Source organism: Ailuropoda melanoleuca, chromosome 11, assembly GCF_002007445.2.
Source record: "Ailuropoda melanoleuca isolate Jingjing chromosome 11, ASM200744v2, whole genome shotgun sequence".
Lineage (NCBI taxonomy): Eukaryota > Metazoa > Chordata > Mammalia > Carnivora > Ursidae > Ailuropoda > Ailuropoda melanoleuca.
In genome coordinates, this window is record NC_048228.1 from 57,460,727 (window position 1) to 57,487,451 (window position 26,725).

General features: G+C 36.9%; 1 protein-coding gene across 5 annotated transcripts in view; it reads left to right on the forward strand.

Annotated features, from left to right (window-relative positions):
* CENPC (centromere protein C) overlaps window positions 1–26,725 on the forward strand; it is a 90,756-nt gene that overhangs the window by 43,065 nt on the left and 20,966 nt on the right. For 4 of the 5 annotated variants that reach the window (XR_004628856.1, XM_034671738.1, XM_011234178.3 and 1 more), the window contains 4 exons: window positions 1,226–1,517; window positions 9,939–10,082; window positions 11,131–11,213; window positions 25,471–25,530. Coding sequence is in view for 4 of the 5 variants with exons in the window: in XM_034671738.1 (XP_034527629.1) it covers window positions 1,226–1,517; window positions 9,939–10,082; window positions 11,131–11,213; window positions 25,471–25,530 (579 nt within the window). In the remaining variant the exon portion in view is untranslated. The remainder of the gene's footprint in view (window positions 1–1,225; window positions 1,518–9,938; window positions 10,083–11,130; window positions 11,214–25,470; window positions 25,531–26,725) is intronic. The other variant, XM_034671737.1, reaches the window with a different exon arrangement.

Consider the following 26,725-nt stretch of genomic DNA (forward strand, 5'->3'; position numbering starts at 1 on the left):
AGAAAGATAAGTAAACAGATGGATGATAAATATTAAAGGGTTGAGAGAGAGCTACTTAATTTAGGCATGGGAATTAGGGAAAGCTTCCTGAAGGATGAATTAGAAATCAGCTGAGTGACTGGGTGGGATGAGGAGGAAGGATGGGATGTTTCCAGTAGAGTAGCATGTACAGAGATCTGGAGCTGAGAGTTTAACCTTTTAAAAATTGTTTTATCAGAGTTATTTGGAGGGCTTGTAAAAACACAGGTTTTTGGGCTCTCCTCAGAGCTTCTGATTTAGTAGGTCTGAAGTGAAGCCTGAGAATTTGCATTTGAAACAAATTCTCAAGTGATGCTGATCCTGCTGGTCTAAGGACCAACAATTTAAGAACTAGTGCTTTAGAGAAATGCAGGTAGTTCAGTATTGCTGGCCTTTTTGGGTTTGTGGAGGAGAATGTTGAAAATTTTGATTAATGAAGTAAATACTCTAGGTGTAGAAATAAATTATTGAAAATATTTGGACTTAATCCTTAAGTTATAATCACTAAAAGATTTTAGCAAGGTTGTCATGATGCACCTTGTGTTTTCTTAAGATGATTCTTGAAGCAGTGTGAAGAATGGATTGAAGAACAGCGAGGCTAGAGAAAGGGAGACTAAGAGGTGCTTTAATAATCTGGTTAAGAAATGATGAGGGTCCAGTGATAGGAGAGCTTGAAAGAAGTGGATTTGAGAGGTATTAAGAATGTAGAAATGACAGGATTAGGGAATTTGATTGTGGATAGGAACAGGAGTCTTGGATGACTCAGATTTCTGATGTAGGTGTCTGGGTAAATAGTTATACTTTTTATTAAGATAGGAACTAAAACCAGAGGGTCAGATTTTGGGGAGAGTGGTAGGTGAATATTAGGATACCAGCATCTACATGGTAATTAAAGTTAAGAGTAGAAGGGTCCCTCAAAGTAGGTACATATAGAGTGAGAAACTGAAGCTGGAAGCTTGGGAAATGACAGAATCTTAAGGATGGCCAAAAGAGTAGTGGGCAGAGACACAGAGGATGGTTTTGGAAGCTTGTGATAAATTTAAAGGTGTTGAAAAGCTGCATAGTTTATGAATTTAATTTGAAAACAGAGCCTTTGAGATTGGTATGTGTGTGCGTTTACATGTAAATAAATAGTGTTGGTATTTCAGTGAGCCCGATAATCTGGATAAACATTATGCTAACTTTAGGTTATCATTGAACCCTTCAGGTCTTATTTATAGCAATTCTTCAAGAAGAAATGAATTGTCAGTGTGTCACAACAGTAGACGAAAACCTGCTGAAAAATCAAATCAATCATCTAAGAATATTGAGGAAAAAACTATTCCATTTAAAGGGCAGAGGAGAACTACTTCAGGCAGCTCAAGAGCACAGGAGTTTTTAAATGCTAAAGATTCTGGAAGAATTATTGACCGTGATGAAATTTCTGGGTGTTTCCAGAATGAGTCATTGGAAAATAATGAGGAAAACCTGGCTAAGAAGAAAAATCTTGATCATTCTGGGTAATGTCTGTTATTTATACAATATAGTTATTTTTGCTGTTCATTTAATAGTTTGTCAACGTCATTTAATCATTTATGGAGAAACAGTATTAGCATAAAGGGCTCTGCCGTCTGGCAAACCTGGTTGTAAATCCATACTCAACTGTTAGTTGGAGGATGCCCCAGGGCAAAGTAGTAATCTGAATTTGTTTCATCATATTAAAATGGGGAATAATATAGTACATGGGATGTGAGCGATATATTTAATAAGTATTATCATCACTTAAGAGTTGTTTTCTTAAAGTGGTAAAAACACGTAAAATTTACCATTTTAGTCATTTTTAAAAATGTATTTAATTTTTTAATTTCAGTATCATTAACCATCTTAGTCATTTTTTTAAAAAAGATTTTATTTATTTATTTGGGAGAGAGAGAGAGGAGAGTGAGAGAGAGACAGTGGGCACAGGAGCAGGGGAAGGGACAGAAGGAGAGGTAGAGGCAGGAGCAGACTTCAATCCCTGGACCCTGGGATCATGACGTGAGCTGAAGGCAGACTCTTAACCAACTGAGCCAGCCAGGCACACCTTAGTCATTTTTAATTTATAGTTTGATTTGCTTCCTTTTAAGTGAGGTTAATGTGATTTCAATAATTAAGTATACATCTTAATACTTCTCCCCTTAAGATGATAATAGTTAACATATTTTGGGTGCTTGTTATGTGCCAAGTATTTGCTAGGAACTTTCAATGAATTTTCATCAGTCCTAACAACCTAGTGAGTTAGGTGTTGTTCTGGCATATTTTTGCTTATTGACATAGTATTTATTCTTTCATTTACTCAACAAATAATATATACTATATGTGAGAAACTGCAAGGTGTTAGGTATGTATGGAAATAAATTATAGTGCCCTAAAATATAGTAGTGTATGTCATTGTAGTACAGAAAAAAAATCCCAGGGCGCCTGGGTAGCGCAGTTGTTGGGCATCTGCCTTCGGCTCAGGACGTGATCCCAGCATTGCGGGATCGAGTCCCACATCGGGCTCCTCGGCTGGGAGCCTGCTTCTTCCTCTCTCTCTCCCCTGCTGTGTTCCCTCTCCCGTTGGCTGTCTCTATCTCTGTCAAATAAATAAATAAAATATTAAAAAAAAAATCCCATACACATTCTTTCTAACTTTTTCACACCATTTCCATACCACTTTCCAGGTTTACAAAATATTTCAGGTTTACAAAAAAAAAAGTAACACCTGATTTCCCCATGACCTCACTTAAGAAATATAATATTATAGTGACCATTGAAATCCCATGTGTACCTTTGCTGAGCTCATTCTTCTTTCTTGTGAGCGGTAGCCTATATACTAAATTTGGTAGTTAACATTCTCATGGATATTTTTATACTTTTCCTATGTGTGCATGTATATATGAACAGCATGTGGTATGGTTTTAAAAGTTTATAAAAATGGTTTTTTTAGTATACACATCCTTCTGTGACTTGCTTCTTTTCCACAGTTCATTTTTGAGATTATTCATGTTGATAAATGATTTATTTTTATCCCTTTATAAAGAGTGGAGGTTGACAAACTTTTCTTAAAGGACCAGATAGTAAATATTTTAGGCTTTGCTGGCCAAAAGGCAAAATGGAAACAGTTATGTCTGTAGTTAAATAATCATTTAAGATGTAACCTTAGAAGATACACAAACCATTCTTAGCTCTCAGTATATATAAAAAAACAAGTGGCTGGTTGAGTTTATAGTTAACACCTTGTATGGTTATATGAAAATATTTAGTTTCTCTCTCTTTTTTTTTAAGTACTCATTCCTTTTTATTGCAAATAATATACCACTTTTTATCCATTCATTAAAGGGTAAGCATTTGGGTAGTTTCCACTTTTGCTATTATTTTTTTAAATGGTAAATTTTATTTATTTCTAAATGCTACTCTTCCTTTTCTTCAAGTATTATTAACATAGTGTTATATTTTCAGGTGTACAATGTATTTAGTCTCGACAGTTTTTCACTATGAAAAATGATTTTTTAAGAAGATTTTATTTTGAGGGGTGCCTGGGTGGCACAGCGGTTAAGCGTCTGCCTTCGGCTCAGGGCGTGATCCCAGCGTTATGGGATCGAGCCCCACATCGGGCTCCTCTGCTATGAGCCTGCTTCTTCCTCTCCCACTCCCCCTGCTTGTGTTCCCTCTCTCGCTGGCTGTCTCTATCTCTGTTGAATAAATAAATAAAAACTTTAAAAAAAAAAGATTTTATTTTGAGAGGTAGAGAGCAAGCATGAGCAGTGGGGAGGGATAGAGGTAGAGAGAGGTAGAGAGAGAGGCAGACTCCCCACTGAGCAGGGAGCCCAATGCGGGACTTGATCCCAGGACCCTGGTTATATGACCCGAGCCGAAGGTAGATTCTTAACCGACTAAGCCACCCAGCCATCCTGAAAAATGATTTTTGAGTGGACATTTTAGACATATTTCCTTCTGCATATGTGTGAGAAAGTCCTTGTAGTATTACATATACAAGAAGTACAATTGCTGCATTTTAGGGTATGTACATGTTTAACTTGCCTAAATACTGCTGCATCACTCTCCAAATTGGTTGGCCTGATTTATAATCACATAGCAAGGTGTGAGAATTCTTTTTTATTTTTTTAATGCATTTGAGAGAGAGCAAGTGAGCGAGTGAGACCATGAGCAGGGGTCAGAGGGAGAGGGAGAAGCATACATTGTGCTGCGCAGGGAGTCCGATATGGAACTCAATCCCAGGACCCTGAATCATGACCTGAGCTGAAGGCACTTAACTGACTGAGCCACCCAGACTCCCCAGATAGCATATAATTTGTGTTGATTTTACCTTCTTAATAAATTATAAGAATTGATTTGATATATAAAACACATTCATTACTTTGTGTATGTTATTTATATTTTTCTGTAATTGTTTTATTTAGTGTAGTCTCAAGTATTTTCAACCTCTAAGCAACCAGCTTTTGTTTCCTTGGAAATTAGGGATATCAAAGTAGGTAATCAAGAACTAGATAGCTATTGCTGTGTCCGAGTACATATTACATAAACCTTTTAACATTGTTTTTATAGTGGCTAACGTGAATTGTATATTAGCATCTGAAGGCATTGATATGTTTTTAGTCTGTTTGATGGTCATTTTAAAATGAATGAGACAGAGGTAAATTAGAACTATGTTTAGAAACCAGTTTTGTATTTTTTTAGCTTAGGAATTGTCCACGCATCCAAAGATTAATTATTAACATAATTTTATACTAATCTAAAGTCTTAAAGTTAACTAAAGGTTTTGAAAACACAACTTAAGCTTATGCATTGAGTTCTTATAATTTATGGCACTATAAGAATTAATTCCCAGGCACCTAGGTGGCTCAGTTGGTTGAGCCTCCTAATCTTGATTGGGGCTCAGGTCATGATCTCAGGGTTGTGGGATTGAACCCCGCATTGGGCTCTGTGCTCACCAGGGAGTCTGCTTGAGATTCTCTCCCTCCCTCTCTGCCTCCCCCCACTCGTGTGCCCTCTCTTACCTCTCTCTCTCAATAAATAAAATCTTAAAAAAAAAATTACTTTTTTAAAAAAGACATTATGGGGGAGTCTGGGTGGCTTAGTTGGTTGATTGTCCATCTAGTGATTTCAGCTCAGGTCATGATCTCATGGGTTGTGGAGTTGAGCCCCTCATGACGAGCTCCTGCTTGGTGGGGAGTCTGCTTGAAATTCTCGACCTCTGCCCCTCCCTGTGTGCTCTTTCTTTAAAATAAATAAACCTTAAAAAAAATAAAGACCTTAACTGTATTACCTATTATCTCTGCCCCTCCCTGTGTGCTCTTTCTTTAAAATAAATAAACCTTAAAAAAAATAAAGACCTTAACTGTATTGCCTATTATCATTATTATTATTTAACTTAGTTGGGTACATAATTTTATATTTTATAATGTTCAAAGATGTTATTGTCACCATTAAAACCAGTAGAGGAATTTTAGAAATTAAAACTTAGTAGGTTTTTTGGGAGAAAATAAATTTAAACCTTTTCAATACTAGAGTATTATGTGAGACACACACGTGCACACACACACACACACACACACACGTGTTGAAATCAGGGAGGAAATGGATAATAGTATTTAAGCCAAAACAGATAATTTGTCTAAGGAGTGTTCCTTTTTTTTTGTTTTTTTTTTTTAAAGATTTTATTTATTTATTTGACAGAGATAGAGACAGCCAGCGAGAGAGGGAACACAAGCAGGGGGAGTGGGAGAGGAAGAAGCAGGCTCAAAGCGGAGGAGCCTGATGTGGGGCTCGATCCCATAACGCTGGGATCACGCCCTGAGCCGAAGGCAGATGCTTAACCGCCGAGCCACCCAGGCGCCCCCTTTTTTTTTGTTTTTTTTAAAAAAAAAATTTTTAAGGCATCTTCCTGATTAGAAATGTTACATGAGTTACTTCTCTCTGCATGTATATAACAGATATTGAAACTTTTAACTTGTTTAAAAGTGAAATTTTTTTGCTTTTTTATAACCATGAGCATTAATTAAACTACAATCTAACTTCCTTTTTTCCTGTTAAAACCTTTTGGGAACATAATAAACCAAACTTTAAGAGCTAGAGCACTTAAAGTGTAAGCAATTTCCCCGGAGTTTCTTTCATTCAAATTTATTCACTTAATTTCTATATTATTTGTATAAGCCAGATGGAACAGAAGGTCATTATGGTAATTTCTTTTTAAAAAGTTTTATGAAGGATACTTCACATACCGTACAATTCACTCATGAAATGTGTACAATTATGGTTTTATAGTATATTCACAGGTGCAAACCATCAACATAGTCAATTTTAGAGCATTTTCAGCACTTCACAAAGAAGCCAGTACCCTTTAGTTAGAATTTCCCTATTCCTTCTCCCACTGCTCTAAGCAACCACTAATATACTTTTTGTTTGTATAGATTTTACATTTTGGATTTTCACCTGAATAAAATCCTACAGTGAGTTTTTTTGTACTTTCTTTTCTTTTTTCTTTTCTTTTCTTTTCTTTTTTTTTTCTTTCATTCATTCGTTTTTTAAGATTTTATTTATTTATTTGACAGAGAGACAGCCAGTGAGAGAGGGAACATAAGCAGGGGGAGTGGGAGAGGAAGAAGCAGGCTCCCAGTGGAGCAGGGAGCCTGATGCAGGGCTTGATTCCAGGACCCTAGGATCACGCCCTGAACCGAAGGCAGACGCTTAACGACTGAGCCACCTAGGCGCTGGTGTACTGGCTTCTTTCTGTTTGGATATTTTCTTTCTCGTCTTACCCAAATGGGGTTTAAACTCATGATCCTGAGATCAAGACCTGAGCTGAGCTAAGAGTTAGATGCTTAACTGACTAGGCCACCCGGGTGCCTCCTGTTTGGATATTTTCAAGTTTCATTCATGTTATAGGATGTATTAGTAGTACTTCATTAATTTTTATGACTAAATAATGTTTCATGGTTATACCATGTTTTGTTTATCTGTTCATTCATTGATGGACATTTGGGTGGTTTCTACATTTTGGCTCTTTTGAATAATGCTGGTATAAACATTTGTGTACAGGTTTCTATGTGGACATATGTTTTCATTCCACAGGAGTGGAATTGCTGAGCCATATGGTAATTCTATATTTAAATTGTTTGAGGATCTGCAAGACTGTTTTCCAAAGCATTTGCACCATTTTACATTTCTTTGAGCAGTGTATGAGGGTTCCAGTATCTCTACATCCTTGCCAACAGTTGTTGTTATCTGACTTTGATGGTAGCCATCCTAGTTGGTATGAAAGTGGTATCTCATTGTGGTTTTCATTTGCATTTCCCAGATGACTAATGATGTTGAGCATCTTTTCATGTGTTTATTGGCCATTTGCAAGTCTTTGGAAAAAGATGTGTTCAGCCTTGTTTTTAGTTGGGTTGTCTTTTTGTTTTGTTTTTTAATTGTGTCATTAGAGGTCTTTATATATTTTAGATACAACTTCCTTGTTAAATAAGGGATTTGCAGATATTTTCTCCTGTTCTGTGGGTTGTCTTTTTGCTTCTTAATGGTGTCCTTTGAAGCACAAAAGCTTTTAATTTTGATAAAGTCCAGTCTGTATATTTTATCTTTTTATTGCTTATACTTTTGATGTCATATCTAAGAATCCAATCTCATGAAGATTTGTCTCTATCTTTTCTTCTAAGAATTTTATAGTTTTATCTCTCTTACATTTAGGTCTTTCATCCATTTTGAGTTAATTTTTGTGTATTCTCTGAAGTAAGGGTTCAACTTTTCCATATGACTATCCAATTGTCCCATAAATGTTTATTGAAAAGACTATTTTTCCCCATTAAATGGTCTTAACACCATTATTGAAAATCAGTTGACCATACATATATGAGTTTCCTTCTGAATTCTCAACTTTTTTCTCTTGATCTGTATATCAGTTCTTGGTCCAGTACTGTACTGTCATGATTACCATTCCTATGATAAGGGTTTGAGATCAAGAGGTATGAGTCCTTTTTATTCTTCCTTTTTCAGGATTGTTTTGACTATTCTGGGTTCCTTACAATTCCATATAAATTTTAGAATCAGCATGTCAATTTCTACAAAGACATCAGTTGAGATTCTGATAGGAGTTTCATTGAATCTATATATCAGTTTGGGGGATATTGCTATTTTAACAATAAATCTATTGATCCATGAACACAGGATGTTTTTCCATCTATTGAGTTTTTTAACTTATTACAACAATGTTTTCAGAACATAAGTTTTACACTTCTTTTGTTAAATTCACTCCTAAACATTTTATTTGTTTGGATGCTATTATGAATAGAATTGCTTTTTAAATTTTATTTTTGAATGTCCATTGCAAGTATATAGAAATAAAATTGGTTTTTGTATTTGATCTTGTATTCTGCAACCTTGCTGAAGTCATTTAGTTTTGATAGCTTTTTAGCGTATTTCAAGGGTTTTCTGAGTATAAAAATCATGTCATTCGTGAATAGAGATAAGTTTTACCCTTTCTTTCCAATCTATTATTTATTTGTTTTATATTGCCTAGTTGCCCTGGCTAAAATCTTTAGTACAGTGTTTAACAGAAGTGGCAACAGCAGACTTTCTTGTTTGGTTCCTAAATTTTAGGAGGAAAGCATCTAGTCTTTCACCATTTAGTATATTGCTAGGTGTAGGTTTTTCATATATACCCTTTAACAGGTTGAGGCTGTTCCCTTCTAGTCCTAGTTTGTTGAGCTGAGCATTGTTGTCATAAAAAGGTGTTGGATTTCGTTAAATGCTTTTTTTTTTTCCATCTGATATGATGATGTGATTTTTGTTTATTATTGATCTGATATATTATATTAATTGGTTTTTGGATAGTAGACCAAACTGCATCTCTGGTGTAAATCCCATTTGGTCATGATGTATGTATAATTCTATTTATACATTGTTAGATTTCTTGTGCTAGTATGTTGTTGAGTTTTTTGGTTTGTAGTTTTCTTATGATGTCTTTGTTCAGTTTTGGTATCAATATAATCCTGGCTTCATAAAGTAAGTTGAGACGTTCTCTTCTGTTTTTTGAAAGAGTTCGTGTAGAATTTGTATTTTTGAATGCTTGGTAGAATTCAGCAATGAAACCATTTGGGCCTGGCTTTTCTTTCTGGGTAGTTTTTGATTACTGATTCATTCTCTTGTTACAGGTCTTTTGAGATTATTACTTCTTCAGTCAGTTTTGGTAATTTGTTTGTCTTTAGGAATTTATCCATTTCATCTAGGTTGTCTAACTTGTTGACGTATAATTGTTCATAGTATTCTCTTATAATCCCTTTTATTTCTTTACACTGTGATTATAGGACCAAAGTCTGCATGTTCTTTAGTTATGTTGCATGCAAATTATTTTTTCACATATGATAAGGGTAGGCTGGTAACTGAGTCAAGAAACAAATTGAAACATAGGACTTATAAGAGAAATGCGAGAGAAGAGAAAAATTATACAGTCTGGGAATAGTGTGTCCTATTTGCATATATTGGAGATAAACTGATTAGCTGTTAGCTATTAAAGAGATGAGCCTGAGTCCGTTTTAGTACCCTGTTGTTCCTCAATAGGCTGACTAGGGGTGTCAAAGAAAACAATTTCAGTTGTTTGTGGATTTCAAAAAAATGATAGGTTAAATCTGTAATCTATATCATATGCTGTCTGTAGGTAATGTCTCCTTGTGTCCACCTGTCATCACCTCCATCTTAGGCCAGGTCTGTAGAATTTCAGAATTTTTCTTAGTAGGTCCTAGAATCAGATTTTCTTCTTAAGCTAGTTTTAAGTCCTAGGACCTGAACAGGGTTTTCTAATATTTGTTACAGCCAGTATTATATTGTCTACTCAATGTGTATTGTTTCTGGAAGAAATATTTTATGGAGAAATGAAAACAGTTTTATACTTTACATTTTCACAGAGGTACAGGAAGCACAAAAGATCAAGATAATATGACTGGACAGGATGTTCATCTGAAGTCTCAGATCAAGAGATTTACATGCAAGACACCAGCAGAATCTAACTTGGCTTCTGAAGAGCCTAAGACTTCAGTTTTGGAAGGAAGGTATGCATGTATTCTAAGGATAATTGGGTTTACTTATTATATGAGTCACTCATTGCTGTGTAACAAATTATCCCAAACTTTAATAGTGGCTTGCAAGCATCTATGGTTTCATAGTTTCTGTGGCCCAGAAGTCTGGGTTAGCTGGCTAGTTCTTACTCAGGGGTTCTAATGAGGTGTAGCATTCAAGATACCTACCTGGTTTGCGGTCCTTTGAAAGCTTAGCTGTGACTGGAAGATCTACTTGTAAGGTAGTTTGCTCCCATGGCTGTTAGCTGTAGGCCTTCCTTGTCATGTGGCCCTCTCCATAGGGCTGTTCAATATGACAGCTGGCTTTTTACAAAGCAAGTGATCCAAGAGAAAGTGTGACTGCGATGGAGGTTAAAATTCCCTTTTAATGACCTAGTCTCTGAAGTTGCATACTGTCACTTCCACTTCGTTGTGGTATGTGTTTAAAACAGGTACACTCAGTGAACAAACCATATTAACCTACTCATAATATCTGAAGTCATACCCTTTTTTAAAATGAAGGAATGGTAAATTATAACAGATTCTCAAGACTTTTAAGTGATGGCTAAGATTTCTTTAAGGTGGGTTATGACTACTAGGCCTATTCTGGGTTCATAATAGAAGGAAAGGAATCTAGGACTGGAATAAGCTGAATTATCTCTGAGCAATTTTTGGACTATATTTTAAATTCCACTTGTTTTTTACTGTATTTTTTAATTATGACAAGCTGATGTATTTCTAATATTTTTTATAATTTGATTTTTATCAAGGGGTGTTACTTGAGTTGACTTAAAATTTATAATTGACTCATGAAGTTTAAACGGTTATAAAATTCAGTATTTGTTCTGTTTGACAGTTATAGGATTAAATTATAGATTCTTTGTTTTATGTAGCATGTAAATATATTTTTGGTGATCTATAACATCACTGTTGGTTTTATAAGAAGGAAACCTTTGGTAGTTTGGGGGGGAAATTAGGGTAGATAATTAGATACATGTATTATAAAAGCACAAATTTGATGGTTTACTTTTTTATCTTAAAGTGGACCTTTCAGGTTGAAGAATTATTTAAAGCCTGAAAAGAATAATTCTAATGTGGATGACAAGGAATTTCAGGAAAGTTCAAGTAAGTTATTATTTATTGTCTGTTGTCTTGATATTTATGGCATTATGCATACAAAGTAAGGTGTGCTGTTTTATATAAATTATCACCAGTTGCAAATGTGTATTGAGTACTTACTCTTAAGAGCCTTACTATGTCTTTAGAGATTTGTAAGACCTTACACCTATGTGATAGAGGGAGGAAGAGAAAGAGAAAGAATGACAGAGCGACAGTCCTTTCTTTGAGGTAGAACATAATGAAATAATTGACACTTAAAGTATCTACTCTAGTATTGAAAAATGTTAAGGGGCGCCTGAATGGCACAGTTGGTTGGGTGCCTGACTCTTATTTCAGCTCAGGTCATGATCTCAGGGTTGTGAGATAGGGCCCAGTATTGGGCTCATGCTCATTGCAGTCTGCTTGAGACTTCTGTCCCTCTCCCTTTGTCTCTGACTGCCACACACTTTCTCTTTCTCTCTCTCTCTCTCTCAAATAAATAAATAAATCTTTAAAAAAAATAAAAATGTTAAGCTGCTAAGGGTATAAACGAAGCAAGATAAGCCATGTATTGATTATTGTAGCTGTATGATGGGTATATCAGTTTCATTATATCATTTTTTCTATTTTAAATATGTTTGAAACTTTACATAGTAAAGTTTTTAAAATGCCTCTTAATAGTTTTGTAATTTTTATGCTGCTAAAGAATGTGTGCTTGGAATTTAATCTGTTACACTATATTTTCTTTCCTAATTCACTAATTCATTTTCCTTTTATTTTTTAAAATTGGGATCTCTCTCTCTCTTTCTTTTTTTTGAGAGGAAGAGAGAGAACACACACAGGTGTGCCCATGAGTGGGGGGTGGGGTGTCCAGAGGGAAAGGGAGAGAATCTAAGCAGACTCCTTGCTGAGCTCAGAGCTGATCTCACAACGCTGAGATCATGACCTGAGACAAAATCAAGATTTGGACACTCAACTGACTGAGCCACCCAGTGCCCCTCTTTTTCCTTTTGATTTGCATCTCTTGATATGGTAGGAATGTGGAATTTGTTTTTTTAAAGATTTTATTTTTAAGTAATCTCTATACTTAATGTGGGGCTTGAGCCTACAACCCTGTTAAGAGTTGCAGGCTCTATCAACTGAGCCAGCGAGGCACCCCCTTTGTTTTTCCTTTTAAATTGTTTTTTTCTCCCTGTATTTTGATTTATTATTTTTCTCCTCTAAGTTGAATGCTTTCTGTAATTATTTTTCTATTTTTTATTTGATAAAAATTTTTTTATTTGAAAAAACAATGAATTTTCCTGAGTACAGTTTTGGCTTAATTTTACAGCTTTTTATTTATTTTTTAAAAAAAATTTCTAGAAAGATTTTATTTATGTATGTATTTATTTATTTAGAGTATGAGTGGGGTTGGGGCAGAGCGAGAGGGAGAGAGGGAGTCTGAAGCAGACTCTTTACTGAGTGTGGAGCCCCACCTGGGCCTTCATCTCCCTACCCTGAGGTCATGACCTGAGCCAAAATCAAGAGTTGGACTCTCAACTGACTGAGCCACCCAGGTGCTCCAATTTTATAGCTTTTTAAATGTTGTGTTCTTTTTTTTTTTTTTTTTTAAGATTTATTCATTTATTTTGGAGAAAGAGAGAGCGTGAGCAGGGGAAGGGGCAAGAGGAGGGGCAAAGGAGAGAGAATCTCCAGGAGACTCCCTGTTGAGCGCAGAGCCTGATGTGGGGCTCAGTTCTACAACCCGGAAATCATGGCCTGAGCCGAAATCAAGAGTTGGATACTAAACCAACTGAGCCACCCAGGCTGCCCCAAATGTTGTATTCTTAACGGTAGTATACCCTAAATTACAGCAATTTTTCTTTGACCCAGGAGTTTTTTAAAGACTATATTAGCCAAGAGCTTGGTCTCTAGGGTCCCTGGGGTTGAACCCAGCTCTACTACTTACTTACTATGTTATCTTGAGTTAAAAACTTCATTGCTCTTACCTTCAGCATCCTTATCTGTAAAATGGAGATATCATTTCCAATCCCATAGCTTTCTTGTTAGTTTAATATCTGGCTTATGTTAAAACATAATGTTAGCTGTTACTCTGAAGTGTTTTGTTCTTTAACAATTTCTAGTTTCGTTTCATTGTTCTAGGGAACTTTGGCTTGTATTATTTATTATTTGAATTTATTAAGAATTTGAATTTGAATTTATTTGAATTTATTATTATTTGAATTTATTATTTTCTTTGTGATCTATAGTATGCTTAGAACATATAAAATACAGGACCCTGAGAACATGACCTGAGCTGAAGGCAGATACTTACACCCAGGTGCCCCAGAACTCTTAAAAATTTGTTGAATATTATGGAATACTTACTATGTATCCTTCTAGAGCCTACAGATGTGGTAGTGAACAAAACTGACAAAAACTTCTGTCCACCTGGAGTTTACTTTCTGGGGGACCAGGATAGAAGACAATAAAAAAAGATAGCAAAACTTATGATTTGCTGGATTGAAAGTACAAAAATAAAGCAGGGATTTTGTGGTGGGAAATGGCAGTTACATTCTTAGGTAGATGGGCAGAAAAGTCCTCACTGAGGAAGTGATCATTTGAGCGAAATATGAAAAAGATGAGGAAGCAAATCGTGCAGCTGTATGAGGAAATAATGCCTCAGCTAGAGGGAAGACCAAGGGCAGTTGTTCAGATACGATAATGAGTCTGATGGTGAAACACCAAGGAGACTGGGTAGAGCAAAGGAAAAGAGGGATAGAGTAGTAGGAGATGATGTCACAGAGATAACAAGAATGGAAGATCACATAGGATATTACAGGCTATTTTAAGGATTTTTGGCTTTTCCTAAGAGAGATGATAAGGCGTTGGAGGGTTTTGAGCAGAGGAGAGACACGACGGACCTATAAACAGAATGACTGTGGCTGCTGTGTTGGGGGGGGACTGGTGAGTTTGAGGGGGCTGGTGTAAGGTTGGAAACAGGGAGACTGGTTGGTGAGACATTAATAATCCCAGTGAGAGTTTGCTTTGACTAGGGTGGTAGCAGTGAAAGGTGGAGAGCAGTAGTAGGATTTTGGATATTTTTGAAGATAGAATCAACAGTGTTTCCTGATGGATGGGATGTAGGATGTAAGAGAGATGTCAGGGATAACTTTAAGGCTTTTGGCTTGAGGACATGAAAGAATGGTGTTGTCCTTACTTGATTTGGAGACTACTGGGGAAGTAGCAGTTTTTGGGGAAAAGAACAGGATCTTAGAATTGAACATGTTACATTGGATATTAATTTGATCTTTTATATCCTTGCTTGTGATTTGTGATATCTGCTGAACACTGCCAGAGTTGAAGTGAAGTGTTTTCCACTGCAATGGTCTGCTTTTTTTCTCCGATTTTCTGCAGTGTTTGCTCTGTACCTTTCAGCACTGTTACTAAGCATGTAGGCCTTTATATGGAATGTACCTGCTTTGGTCAAATTTATCTTCTTGATCCTGTACAGTGCTTTTACCTTGCAGTCTGTTTTGTCTAATATTAATATTGTGACCCCTGCTTTCTTTTGGTTCATTGTTCTTTTTAATATTTTTATTCATCTTTTTACTTAACCTTTCCTACAGAACTAAAACAAAGTGGTTTAGAAACAGTACGTGATTGAATTTTTATTTTTAACTTTCTCTGTCAGTATTTTTGCCTTTAATAAATGTTTAACACATTTATACTTACTGTTAGAACAGATAGCCTTGTTACTTCCTTGTATAGTTGGTAGACATTCTCACATATGCCAGCAAGAACTCAGGAATTTTTTTTTTTTTTACAACCAGTTTAATAGTAAAAATAATCTTTGAGTCATAATCTTTTTTCCTTTAAACTAGCTGGCTATTTATCTTTTGCCTCACAATAGCTAATGCTTATGAGTAGAAATTTAAAGGCAGACTTATTTCTTGTTTTCTTTGTAGGTAACCTGTTTTCTTCTATCTCCATGCTTATTAGGATTCTTTAGTGTTTGAAATTCAGGAGTTATCTCTGTTGCTGTTTTTAAAAATAATTTTTTGGAAATTATTAAATTTATTAATCAAATTATTAAATTTTAGAAATTATTAATTTTAAACTTACTCCAAAATCCCATATCTGCTTTACCCAGATTCCACAGTTGTCAACATTTTACAACATTTGTTCCATCTCTCTCCCTGCCTCTGCTACATATATGTTCATACAAGTTTCTTATCATTAGCCTTTAAAAAAAATTTTTTTTCTTTAATGTAGGCTCCACACCCAGCATGGAGCCCAGCATGGGGCCTGAACTCATGACCTCAAGGTCAAGACCTGAGCTGAGATCAAGTCTTGGACACTCAACTGACTGAGCCACCTAGGTGCCCCTTAAAAAATTTGTTTTTTTTAATTGAAGTATAATTAACATACAGTGTTACATTAGTTTTAGGTATACAATATAATGATTCAGCATTTTTATACTTTATTCAGTGCTCATCGTAAATGTACTCTTAATCCTCTTTATCTATGTCACTCATCCCTCACCCACTTCTCCTCTGGCACCCACCAGTATGTTCTCTGTATTTAAGAGTCTGTTTTCTTTGTCTCTTGTTTTCTTTGTTCACCTGTTTTGTTTCTTAAATTCCACATATGAATGGGGTGCCTGGGTGGCCCAGTTGGTTAAGCATCTGCCTTCGGCTCAGGTCATGATCCTGGGGTCCTGGGATTGAGTCCCGCATCGGGCTCCCTGCTCAGTGGGGAGTCTGCTTCTCCCTCTCCCTCTGCCTCTCCCCCCTGCTCGTGCTCTCTCTCGTGCTCTCTCTCTCTCAAATCAATAAATACAGTCTTTAAAAAAAATTCCACATGAGTGAAATCATATGGTATTTGTCTTTCTCTGACTGACTTGTTTCACTTAGTATTATACCCTCTAAGTCTATGCATTCCATCCATGTTGTTGCAAATGGCAAGTTGTCACGGTTTTTATGCCCGAGTACTATTCCACTGTGTGTGTGTGTGTGTGTGTGTGTGTGGTTTGTATACATACCACATCATCTTTATCCATTCATTTATGGATGGACACTTGGGTTGCTTCTATATCTTGGCTATTTTAAATAATGCTGCAGTAAACAGAGGGATGCATATATCTTTTCAGATTAGTCTTTTCATTTTCTTTGGGTAAACACCGAGTAGTGGAATTACTAGATTATATGATAGTTCTATTTTTAACTTTTTGAGAAGCTTCCATGCTGTTTTCCACAGTGGCTACACCAATTTGCATTTCTGCCAATACTCATGAAGGTTCATTTTCCTCTATATCCTCACCAACATGTTTCTTATCTTTTTGATTCTAGCCATTCTGCCAGGTATATGGTGGTAGTTCATTATGGTTTTGATTTGCATTTCCCTGATGACTGATGTTGAGCATCTTTTCATGTGTCTGCTGCCCATCTGGATGTCTTCTTTGGAAGAATGTCTATTCGGGTCCTCTGCCCATTTTTAAATCGGATTATTTGGTATTGCGTTAAGTTCTTCACATATTTTGAATATTAACCCCTTACTGGATATATCATTTGCAAATAATCTGCTCCCATTCAGTAGGTTGCCTTTTCATTTTGTTGTTGGTTTCCTTTGCTGTGCAAAAGCTTTTTATTTTGATGTAGTCCTAATAGTTTATTTTTGCTTTTGTTTCCCTTGTCCAAGGAGACATATCTAGAAAAATGTTGCTACAGCCAATGTCAATGAGATTACTGCCTCTGTTTTCTTCTAGGAGTTTTATGGTTTCAGGTCTTACTTTCAGGTCGGTAATCCATTTTGAGTTTATTTTTGTGTAAAGTATAAGAAAGTGTGGTCCTGTTTCTTTCTTTTTTTTTTTTTTTTTGCATGTAGCTCTGCATTTTTTCCAACACCATTGATTGAATATGCTATCTTTTCCCTGTTGTATATTCTTGCTTCCTTTGTCATAGATTAATTGATTTTATAAGGATGAGTTTATAGCTGGGTTCTGTCTTTTATTCTGTTGATCTGTGTGTCTATTTTTGTGCCAGTATCATACTGTTTTGGTGTACTACAGCTTTGTAGTATATCTTGAAATCTGGTATTGTGATACCTCCAGCTTTGTTCTTTCTCAAGATTGCTTTGGCTATTAGTATTAGCCTTTTCTGTACTCTTTGAGAACAAGTTGCAGACATAGTGTTATGTGTAAGTGTATGCAGATATAATGTAAGACAAGAACATACAGTGTTGGGACACTTGGACACTTAACCAAATCAGCATTAATATAACACCAGTATTCCTTCACTGATGCATGCAGATTTCACCAGCAGTTCCATTAGTGTTCTGGTTCAGGATCCAATCCAGGATCATAGATTGTGTTTAGCTCTCATGTCCGTTAAGTTTCCTTCAATAAGGAACAGTTCATTAGGCATTTTCTAACTTTCCTGACCTTTATATTTTTTGAGAGAGTACAGATTTTATTCTTTAGAATAACTTTCTACTTGAGTCTTTCTGATGTTTCCTCCTGATCAGATGCCAGCCATGCACATGTGACAGAAGTAGTACAGAAATGATGCTGTGTTTTGTGCATCACATTAGGAGACACAGTATTTACCCATCTCCTGCTGGTGATGTTAATCTTGATTACCTGTTCAAGTTATTATCTCTACTCTAAAGAGATGGTTATTCTCTTTAATAATTGGTAAATTATAAAATTATATAATTTTATAGTTGGTAATTTGTGGTGTGATATTCTGATGCTATAAAATAATGTGTTCCTTTTCAAACCGTCACACCAATCTTAGCATCTTTTAAAGACTCGCACTCGAATCATCGGCCCCTAATGATGATACCAAATTGTGCTGTTTTCTTTTCCTAATTCCTGCCTATTAATTAGTGGCATTCTGTAAGAAATAGCTTTTCCTACCCCTTCTCTCATTTGTTTATTTATATAATTATGGGCTGCTACTGGGTTCCTGTTTATTTGATGGTTGTAATCTCTTTCATTTATTCTGCTACTCAAATTGTGCCAGATTTGGTCCTTTCAACTGGTCCTTATGTCTTTTTATTATATTTCTGCCATTTTTTGAATATTCTCTCTTTTTTTTTTGGCTTAAGATGTTCTGGTCTACTTCCCCAGTTTCAATTCTCGAATCACTTACTTCTCCTAAGGAAACTGGTTCTTTTTAGTGGAGAATGGCATTTAGAAACTCAGATCTGGGTGCTTGGTGTGCTCACTGTTACTGGGAAATCATTGCTTCTAGGCTCTCTCAGTGGACTGTCCTTTGTATATTTACTTACTTGCTTCATTCCTTCTCTGATCCCATCAGCTGCTTCCCACAGCTCAGTGCTATGGGAGAATTTTCAAGCATTGACTAGCCCTCTACTTTTTATAGTGGGGATTGCATGAGAAATTAGGTGTTTTTTGGTAACAGCTTTATTGAGATATATATTGAGATACTCACATACCATAAAATTTACCCCTTAGTGGGATATGATTCAATGGTGTATAACCATCACCACAATAAATTTTAGAACATTTTTATCATCCCCAGAAGAAACCCCATACTCTTTATCTTTAGCAGGCACCTTTCATTCCCTCACCTCTCATACCTCCTATGCCTACAGCATCCACTAATCTACTTTTAATTTGTATAGATCTCTATAGATTTGCCAGTTCTGGACAGGGAAATTAGATTTTATAATCACCAAAGTTTCTTCTTAGCCAGCAATTTTATAATGTATTTAATTCAGTCATTTAATTTTAATTTTTTTTTTTTTTTTTTTTTTTTAGAGAGAGAGTGCATGCATGCACAAGCAGGGTGGGGAAGGGCAGAGGGAGAGAGAGAGAGAAAGTCTAAAGGAGGCTCCATGCTCAGAATGGTGCCCAACTCGGGGCTCAATATCATGACCTAGAGATCATGACCTGAGCTGAAATCAAGAGTTAGATGCTTAACTGACTGAGCCTGCCACCCAGGTACCCCGGTTCAGTCATTTTAAACAGTCTTTTGTGAGAGGGAGGAAGATGGCGGAGTAGTAAGGGACCCTATTTCGACCGGTCTCCTGAATTTAGCTGGATCTCTCCCAAATCATTCTGAACACCCATGAAATCAGCCTGAGATGTAAGAATACATAGCTGGATCTCTACAAACAGAATACCTCCTACGGTCTTGAGGTATAAAGGGTGGAACCATGATTCTTCAGGCAGATATTGGAAGATAAACAGAAGGGGGAGGAAGCCGCCATAAGCTGGCACTGGGAAGGTGATGTAACACTGGAGTGCAAAAGCATGCTGCACTGGGGATCAGGCACAGACTCGCAGACCGGAAGCGGTGGGGAAAGGACTTTAGTCCAGCCCCCTGACTGGATCTAGGAGCTGTGGGTGGGCACATGTAAACGGGGGGCGGCTCGCTGTTTTAGAAGCATAAAGGGTAGAGACGTGCCCAGCCCTGGGATCAACCTCAGGGAGTGTTGGTGTGGAGTGCACAACCAGGGAGGCTCCAGTTTTTAGCAGCGTAGACAGAAATGGAGACTGTATGTCCTGGAGAGCTCAGTGAAAAGCAAACTGAGATTTCTCTGTTCTGAGATAGAGGTTTGGATACAGTCACTTCTACTCTGACTCTCAGAAGAGACCTGGAAAGCCGCCAGACAACAAAAGCCCAAAAAACTGGTTTTCAGTGAGCCCCCGCAATAGGGGGCAGGGCAACTCTGCTCAATCAGGGCTGCCTGAGTAACAGCATGGCAGGCCCCTCCCCCAGAAGAAAGGCTGGAAGAACAAGAGGACAACAACCCTAGGGTCCCTATAAAACAGGTACATCTTACTTGGGTCGTAGTTAATACTTTGGACTCTGTACATTCCCTCAACCACCCCCCAGTAAAATGACTAAGAGGAGGAACCCCCAACAAAGAAAATAATCAGAGACTGTGGCCTCTGCCATAGACCTAATGGATATGGTTATAAGCAAGATGTTAGAAATAGACTGCAGAGTAACAATTAAGAAGTTGATATTTAGGCTTGAGAAAAATATTAGTGACAATATAGACTCTCTCAGGGGACAGAAATGAGATCTATCAGGCCGAACTTAAAAATGCTATGAATGAAATGTAGTCTAAACTGGATACTCTGACTGCCAGGGTAAACGAGGCAGAAGAACGAATTAGTGAGCTAGAAGATAAGAAGATAGAAAAGAAACCAAGGAGGCCTGGGAAAAACAGCTTAAAGCCCAAGAGATCAGACTGAGAGAGATTAATGACGCCATGAAACATTCCAATGTCAGAATGATTGGGATCCCTGAGGGGGTGGAGAGAGAGAGATGTCTAGAAGATGTATTTGAGCAAATCAGAGCTGAGAACTTCCCTAATCTGGGAAAGGAAAAAAGCATTCATGTCCAAGAGGCAGAGGGGACCCCTCCCAAGATCAATGAGAACAGACCAACACCCCGACATATAATAGTAGAACTCGCAAATCTTAGATCCAAGGAAACAATTCTGAAAGTGGCAAGGGGAAAGAGATTTCTTACGTGCAGAGGGAGGAACATCAGAATAAGGTCACACCTGTCCACAGAGACCTGGCAAGCCAGAAAGGGCTGGCAAGACATTTTCAGGGTACTAAATCAGAAGAACTTGCAGCCAAGGATACTTTATCCAGTAAGGCTGTCATTCAGAATGGAGGGAGAGATGAGGAGCTTCCAAGACCGGCAGAAACTGAAACAATATGTGACCACCAACCGGCCCTGCAAGAAATATTAAGGGGGTTCCTACAAAAGAATAAGGACCCCGAGAGTAATACAGACCAGAAATTTACAGAGACAATCTATAGAAACAACATCATGGCACTAGAATAGTATCTTTGAATAATCATTCTCAACGCGAATGGCTGAAATGGTCTCATGGAACGGCACAGGGATGCAGATTGGTTAAAGAGACATGACCCCTCCATATGCTGTCTACAAGAGACTCAGTTTGAACCTAAAGATACATCCAGACTGAAAGTGAGGGGATGGAGAACCATTTTTCATGCCAACGGACCTCAAAATAAAGCGGGGGTAGGAATTCTTATATCAGACAAGTTAGATTTTAAGCTAAAGACTATAGTAAGAGATACAGAAGGACACTATATCATTCTTAAAGGGTCTTTCCAACAAGAAGATCTAACAATTGTAAGTATCTATGCCCCCAACATGGGAGCAGCCAGCTACATAAGGCAACTGTTAACCAAAATAAAGAAACATACCGATAATAATACTTTAATAGTAGGAGACCTCAACACTCCACTCTCAGCAACAGAGAGATCATCTAAGCAGAAGATCAACAAAAAAACAAGAGCTTTGAATGACACACTGGACCAGATGGACTTCATAGATATATACAGAGTATTCCACCCTAGAACAACAGAATACTCATTCTTCTTGAACGCACATGGAACATTCTCCAGAATAAACCACATACTGGGTCAGAAATCAGGTCTCCACCAGACCAAAAGATTGAGATTATTCCCTGCATATTTTCAAACCACAGTTTTGAAACTGGAATTCAATCACAAAAAATTCGGAAGAAATTCAAACACTTGGAAGCCAAAGACCATCCTGCTAAAGAATGTTTGGGTCAACCAGGAAATTAAAGAAGAACTTAAACAATTCATGGAAACCAATGAGAATGAAAACACATTGGTCCAAAACCTGTGGGATTTGCAAAGGCGGTCCTAAAGGGTGAATACATAGCCATCCAAGCCTCATGCAAAAAAAGTAGAAAAATCCCAAATACACAGACTAACCTTACACCTAAAGGAACTGGAGAAAAAACAGCAAATAAAACCTAAACCAAGCAGGAGAAGAGAAATAATAGATTAGAGCAGAGATCAATAATTTAGAAACCAGAAATACAGTAGAACAGATGAACGAAACTAGAAGCTTGTACTTTAAAGAAATTAATAAGATCGATAAACCACTAGACAGACTTATCCAAAAGAAAAGAGAAAGGACCCAAATTAATAAAATTAAGAATGAAAGGGGAGAGATCATGACTAACACCAAGGAAATAGAAACAATTATTAGAAATTATTATCAGCAACTATATGCCAATAAATTAAACAACCTGGAAGAGCTGGATGCCTTCCTGGAAACCTATAAACTACCAAGACTGAAACAGGAAGAAATTGACAATCTGAATAGACTAATAACCAGTAATGAAATTGAAGCAGTGATCAAAAATCTCCCAAAAAACAAGAGTCCAGAGCTTGATGGATTCCTAGGGGAATTCCACCAAACATTTAAAGAAGAGCTAATACCTATTCTCCTGAAACTGTTTCAGAAAATAGAAACAGAAGGAAAACTTCCAAACCCGTTCTATGAGGCCAGCATTACCTTGATCTCAAAACTAGGCAAAGACCCCATCAAAAAGAATTACAGACCAATATCCCTGATGAATATGGATGCCAAAATTTTCAACAAGATCCTAGCCAATAGGATCCAACAGTACATTAAAAGGATTATCCACCACGACCAGGTGGGATTTATTCCTGGGATGCAAGGTTGGTTCAACATCCCAATCAAAATACCAATGGCATTTTTCAAAGAGCTGCAACAAACAATCCTAAAATTTGTATGGAACCAGAAAAGACCCCAAATCACCGAGGAAATGTTGAAAAAGAAAAACAAAGCTGGGGGCATCACGTTGCATGATTTCAAGCTATATTACAAAGCTGTGATCACCAAGACAGCATCGTACTGGCACAAAAACAGACATATAGATCAATGGAACAGAATAGAGACCCCAGATATGGATCATCAGCTCTATGGTCAACTAGTTTTTGATAAAGCAGGAAAAAATATCCGATGGAAAAAAGTCTCTTCAATAAATGGTGCTGGGAAAATTGGACAGCTTTATACAGAAGAATGAAACTAGACCATTCTTTTACACCATACACAAAGATAAACTCTAAAAGGATAAGTGACCTTGATGTGAGATAGGAATCCATCAAAATTCTAGAGAACATAGGCAGTAACCTCTTCGACATCGGCCACAGCAACTTCTTTCAAGACATGTCTCTAAAGGCAAGGGAAACAAAAGCAAAAATGAACTTTTGGGACTTCATCAAGTTAAAAAAAACTTCTGCACAGCAAGGGAAGCAGTTAACAAAACAAAGAGGCAACCCACGGAATGGGAGAAGATATTAGCAAATGCTACTACAGGTAAAGGGCTGGTATCCAAGATCTATAAAGAGCTTCTCAAGCTCAACACCCAAAAAACAAATAAGTCAAATGGGCAGAAGGCATGAACAGACACTTCTTCAAAGAAGACATATGAGTGGCTATCAGACATATGAAAAAATGTTCAAAATCATTAGCCATCAGGGAAATTCACATCAAAACCACACTGAGATACCACCTTACACCAGTTAGAATGGCAAAAATTGACAAGGCAGGAAACAACAAATGTTGGAGAAGATGTGGAGAAAGGGGAACCCTCTTACACTGTTGTTGGGAATGCAAGTTGGTATAGCCACTTTGGAAGACAATATGGAGGTTCCTGAAGACATTAAAAATAGAGCTACACCAAGACCCAGCAATTTCACCATTGGGTATTTACCCCAAAGATACAGAGGTAGTGAAAAGAAGGGGCACATGCACCTCAGTATTCATAGCAGCAATGTCCACAATAGGTAAACTGTGGAAGGAGCCAGATGCCCTTCACAGACGAATGGATAAAGAAGATGTGGTTCATATATACAATGGAATATTACTCAGCCATCAAAAGGATGAATACACACCATTTGCATCGACATGGATAGAAATGGAGGTGATTATGCTAAGAGAAATAAGTCAAGCAGAGAAAGACAATTATCATATGGCTTCACTCATATGTGGAACATAAGGAATAGCATGGAGGACATTAGGAAGGGAAGGAAGAGAAAAATGAAGGGGGTGGAATCAGAGGGGGAGATGAACCATGAGAGACTATGGACTCCGGGAAACAAACTGAGGGTTTCAGAGGGGAGAAGGGTGGGAGGATGGGTTAGTCTGGTTATGGGTATTAAAGAGGGCACGTATTGCAGTGAGCACTTGGTGTTACATGCAAATAATGAATCATGGAACACTACATCAAAAACTAATGAAGTACTGAATGGTGACTAACATAACATAATAAAAAAAATAAATAAAAAATAAGCAGTCTTTTGCTATCATGGACTCATTTGAAATTATAATGAAAGCTTAGACTGACTTTTCAGGAAATGTATATTGCATGTAAAATTGTGTCAAAAGTTTTAGGTCATTTATGGACGTTAAGTATCCCAGTTACATGTTGCTCCATAACAAACACCCAAAACTTAGTGGCTTAGTACAATTGATTTATCTCTCATTGTTATGTGGGTTGACTTGGCTTAGTTGGGTAATTCTCACTTGGGCTCTCTCTCCTGCATTCAAACTTAAATGCAAGCTGCTGGGGCAGGAGTCATTTGAAAGCTCAACTGGGTTGGAAGTCCAGGGTGACTTTTTTACTTACATATTTACTACTAAGCTGGGGTGGCTGGAACAATTGAGGGCTAGCCAAGAGTATCTTTTTTCTCCACATGGCCTTTCCATGTGGTTAGCTTGGGTTTCCTCACAACATGGCAGTCTTGGGGTGGTCAGACTTCATACATGGTGTTTTTCTCCAGAGTGAAGTTCTAAGAGGCCCAGGTGGAACTTGAATATCGTCTTAGGACTTAGCATTTAAAGTCCCAGAATGTCATTTCTGTTGTGTTCTGTTAGTCAAACAAGCCATTAAGATCAGCAGAGATTCTCAGGGAATTAAGGAATTCAGAGAAAAGGGAATTAGACTCTGCTTCTTGATAAAGAACGACATTTGTGCATAGGAAGAGAAAGAATTAATGGCAGCTATGTTTAGATGCTATTTCAATAAGAAAGTTGAAAAATTGGCCTAATTGGCACACTGCTAAATTTAGTATACTCGTACTATTTTAGAACTTGAAAGATCATATATTACATTATTAGCATATTGATTGTTCTGTATTACAACCTACATTTTTAATCTACTAAGTGGCTTATTTCACCTGAAGTCCAGAAAACTTAATATTTTTTGTTATTTTTAACTGTTAGACTCTTTAGACACACACATTGTAGCAAGATCTAGATAAATGTTACACTGTTTTTCATTAGTCTTTATTTCTCAGCAGTAAAAAGTAAAAGAAGTAATAACATGATTGTCAGGTTAAACTTAATTAAAATACTTATATTGAAACAGAACTAACACAGTTTAATTCATGGTGGAATTAGCAAACTTTGCTCACAGTATTATCATTTGTATTTTGCAGGTGACTCAAGAGTAAAAGTATCTACAGTAATACCAGAGAATAAAATACATCACAAGTTAGGTAAGATTATTTCTCTGTTTTAATATCTTTCATATTATAAAACCTCTGTTACTAAATAGGACTTAATTTTTCTCACATAGGGAGGAAGTATTTGGATTAATTGGCAGATAAATTAAAACTATTTGTTCTTATGAATTTCACAGTAAGTCATCACAGGCCAATGATGATCTTTATTGTTCATTTATAAATCTGTGTCCCTCTCACTCTTTGCCCCATTTTAAGGAGCATGATTTCACCTAGAGTAAGAAGTCAGGGTGGAGAATTCTGTAAATAATAACTGCTAGGTACATGACATCCCTGACAACTCCCATTTTTATCCAGTTCACTTGTAAACAAGCAGTAGCTGGAATAAGGGGGCAAAGATGGGAGCTAGGGAAGCCATGGAGAGGCCATGGAGGATTAAAACTCTCTGGTTCCCAGTGGTATATTTGCCAGTCAGGATTCATGGGACCTCTCACCTATGTGGGATTGTAGTGGCCTTTTGTGTTTCTCTCTGTGCCTGAAGTTGTGAGAGCTCCTGCACTTGTACCTGAAGAGAACCACTAGAAGTGAAGCTTCCTCAAATTGCTTCAACCAAAAACTCACATTTTGTCAATATTTTGTGGGCCCATATGAAGAAAGACTGTTCTACCTCTTAGTGCTTAATGCTTTCTTGAAGTGGAATGATAACTAGTCAGAAGTAGGGAAACAGAAATAAAAATGTTCCTGAGCAGCGGCTTTAGCAACTAGACATAGTAAAATCAAGCATCATGCCTATGAACAGTAGTCAACTGCTGGTGAGCTAGAATTTTTGTAGTAGATGCATAACAGTTTTAATAATAAAAGAAATATGAGCATTTTCGGAGATTCAGTTATAGCATAGAAAACTTTCTGGGACTGAAAAATCCAGTTTTTTAATTTAAAAAGTTAGTAGATGAAGTGAAAGTAAATGGTAATCACTTGCTTAGAGCTGAATTAGTAGCTGGTGTTGATACGGAAGAAATTCCTCAGAGACGAAATAGGAAAAGCTGGATATCGTTAGGAAAAAAGGTATACAGTGGAAATAATATGGAGACAGCTGAGAAAACCTGCAAATAATAGGATTTCCAAAAAAGAGAAACAGGTGAAGGAGGGAAAAGAGTTAAAAGAAGTATGTTAAAGAAAACTTCCCTGTATTAAAGGTGGCTTAAATCTGCAATTTGAATGAGTTTGCCAA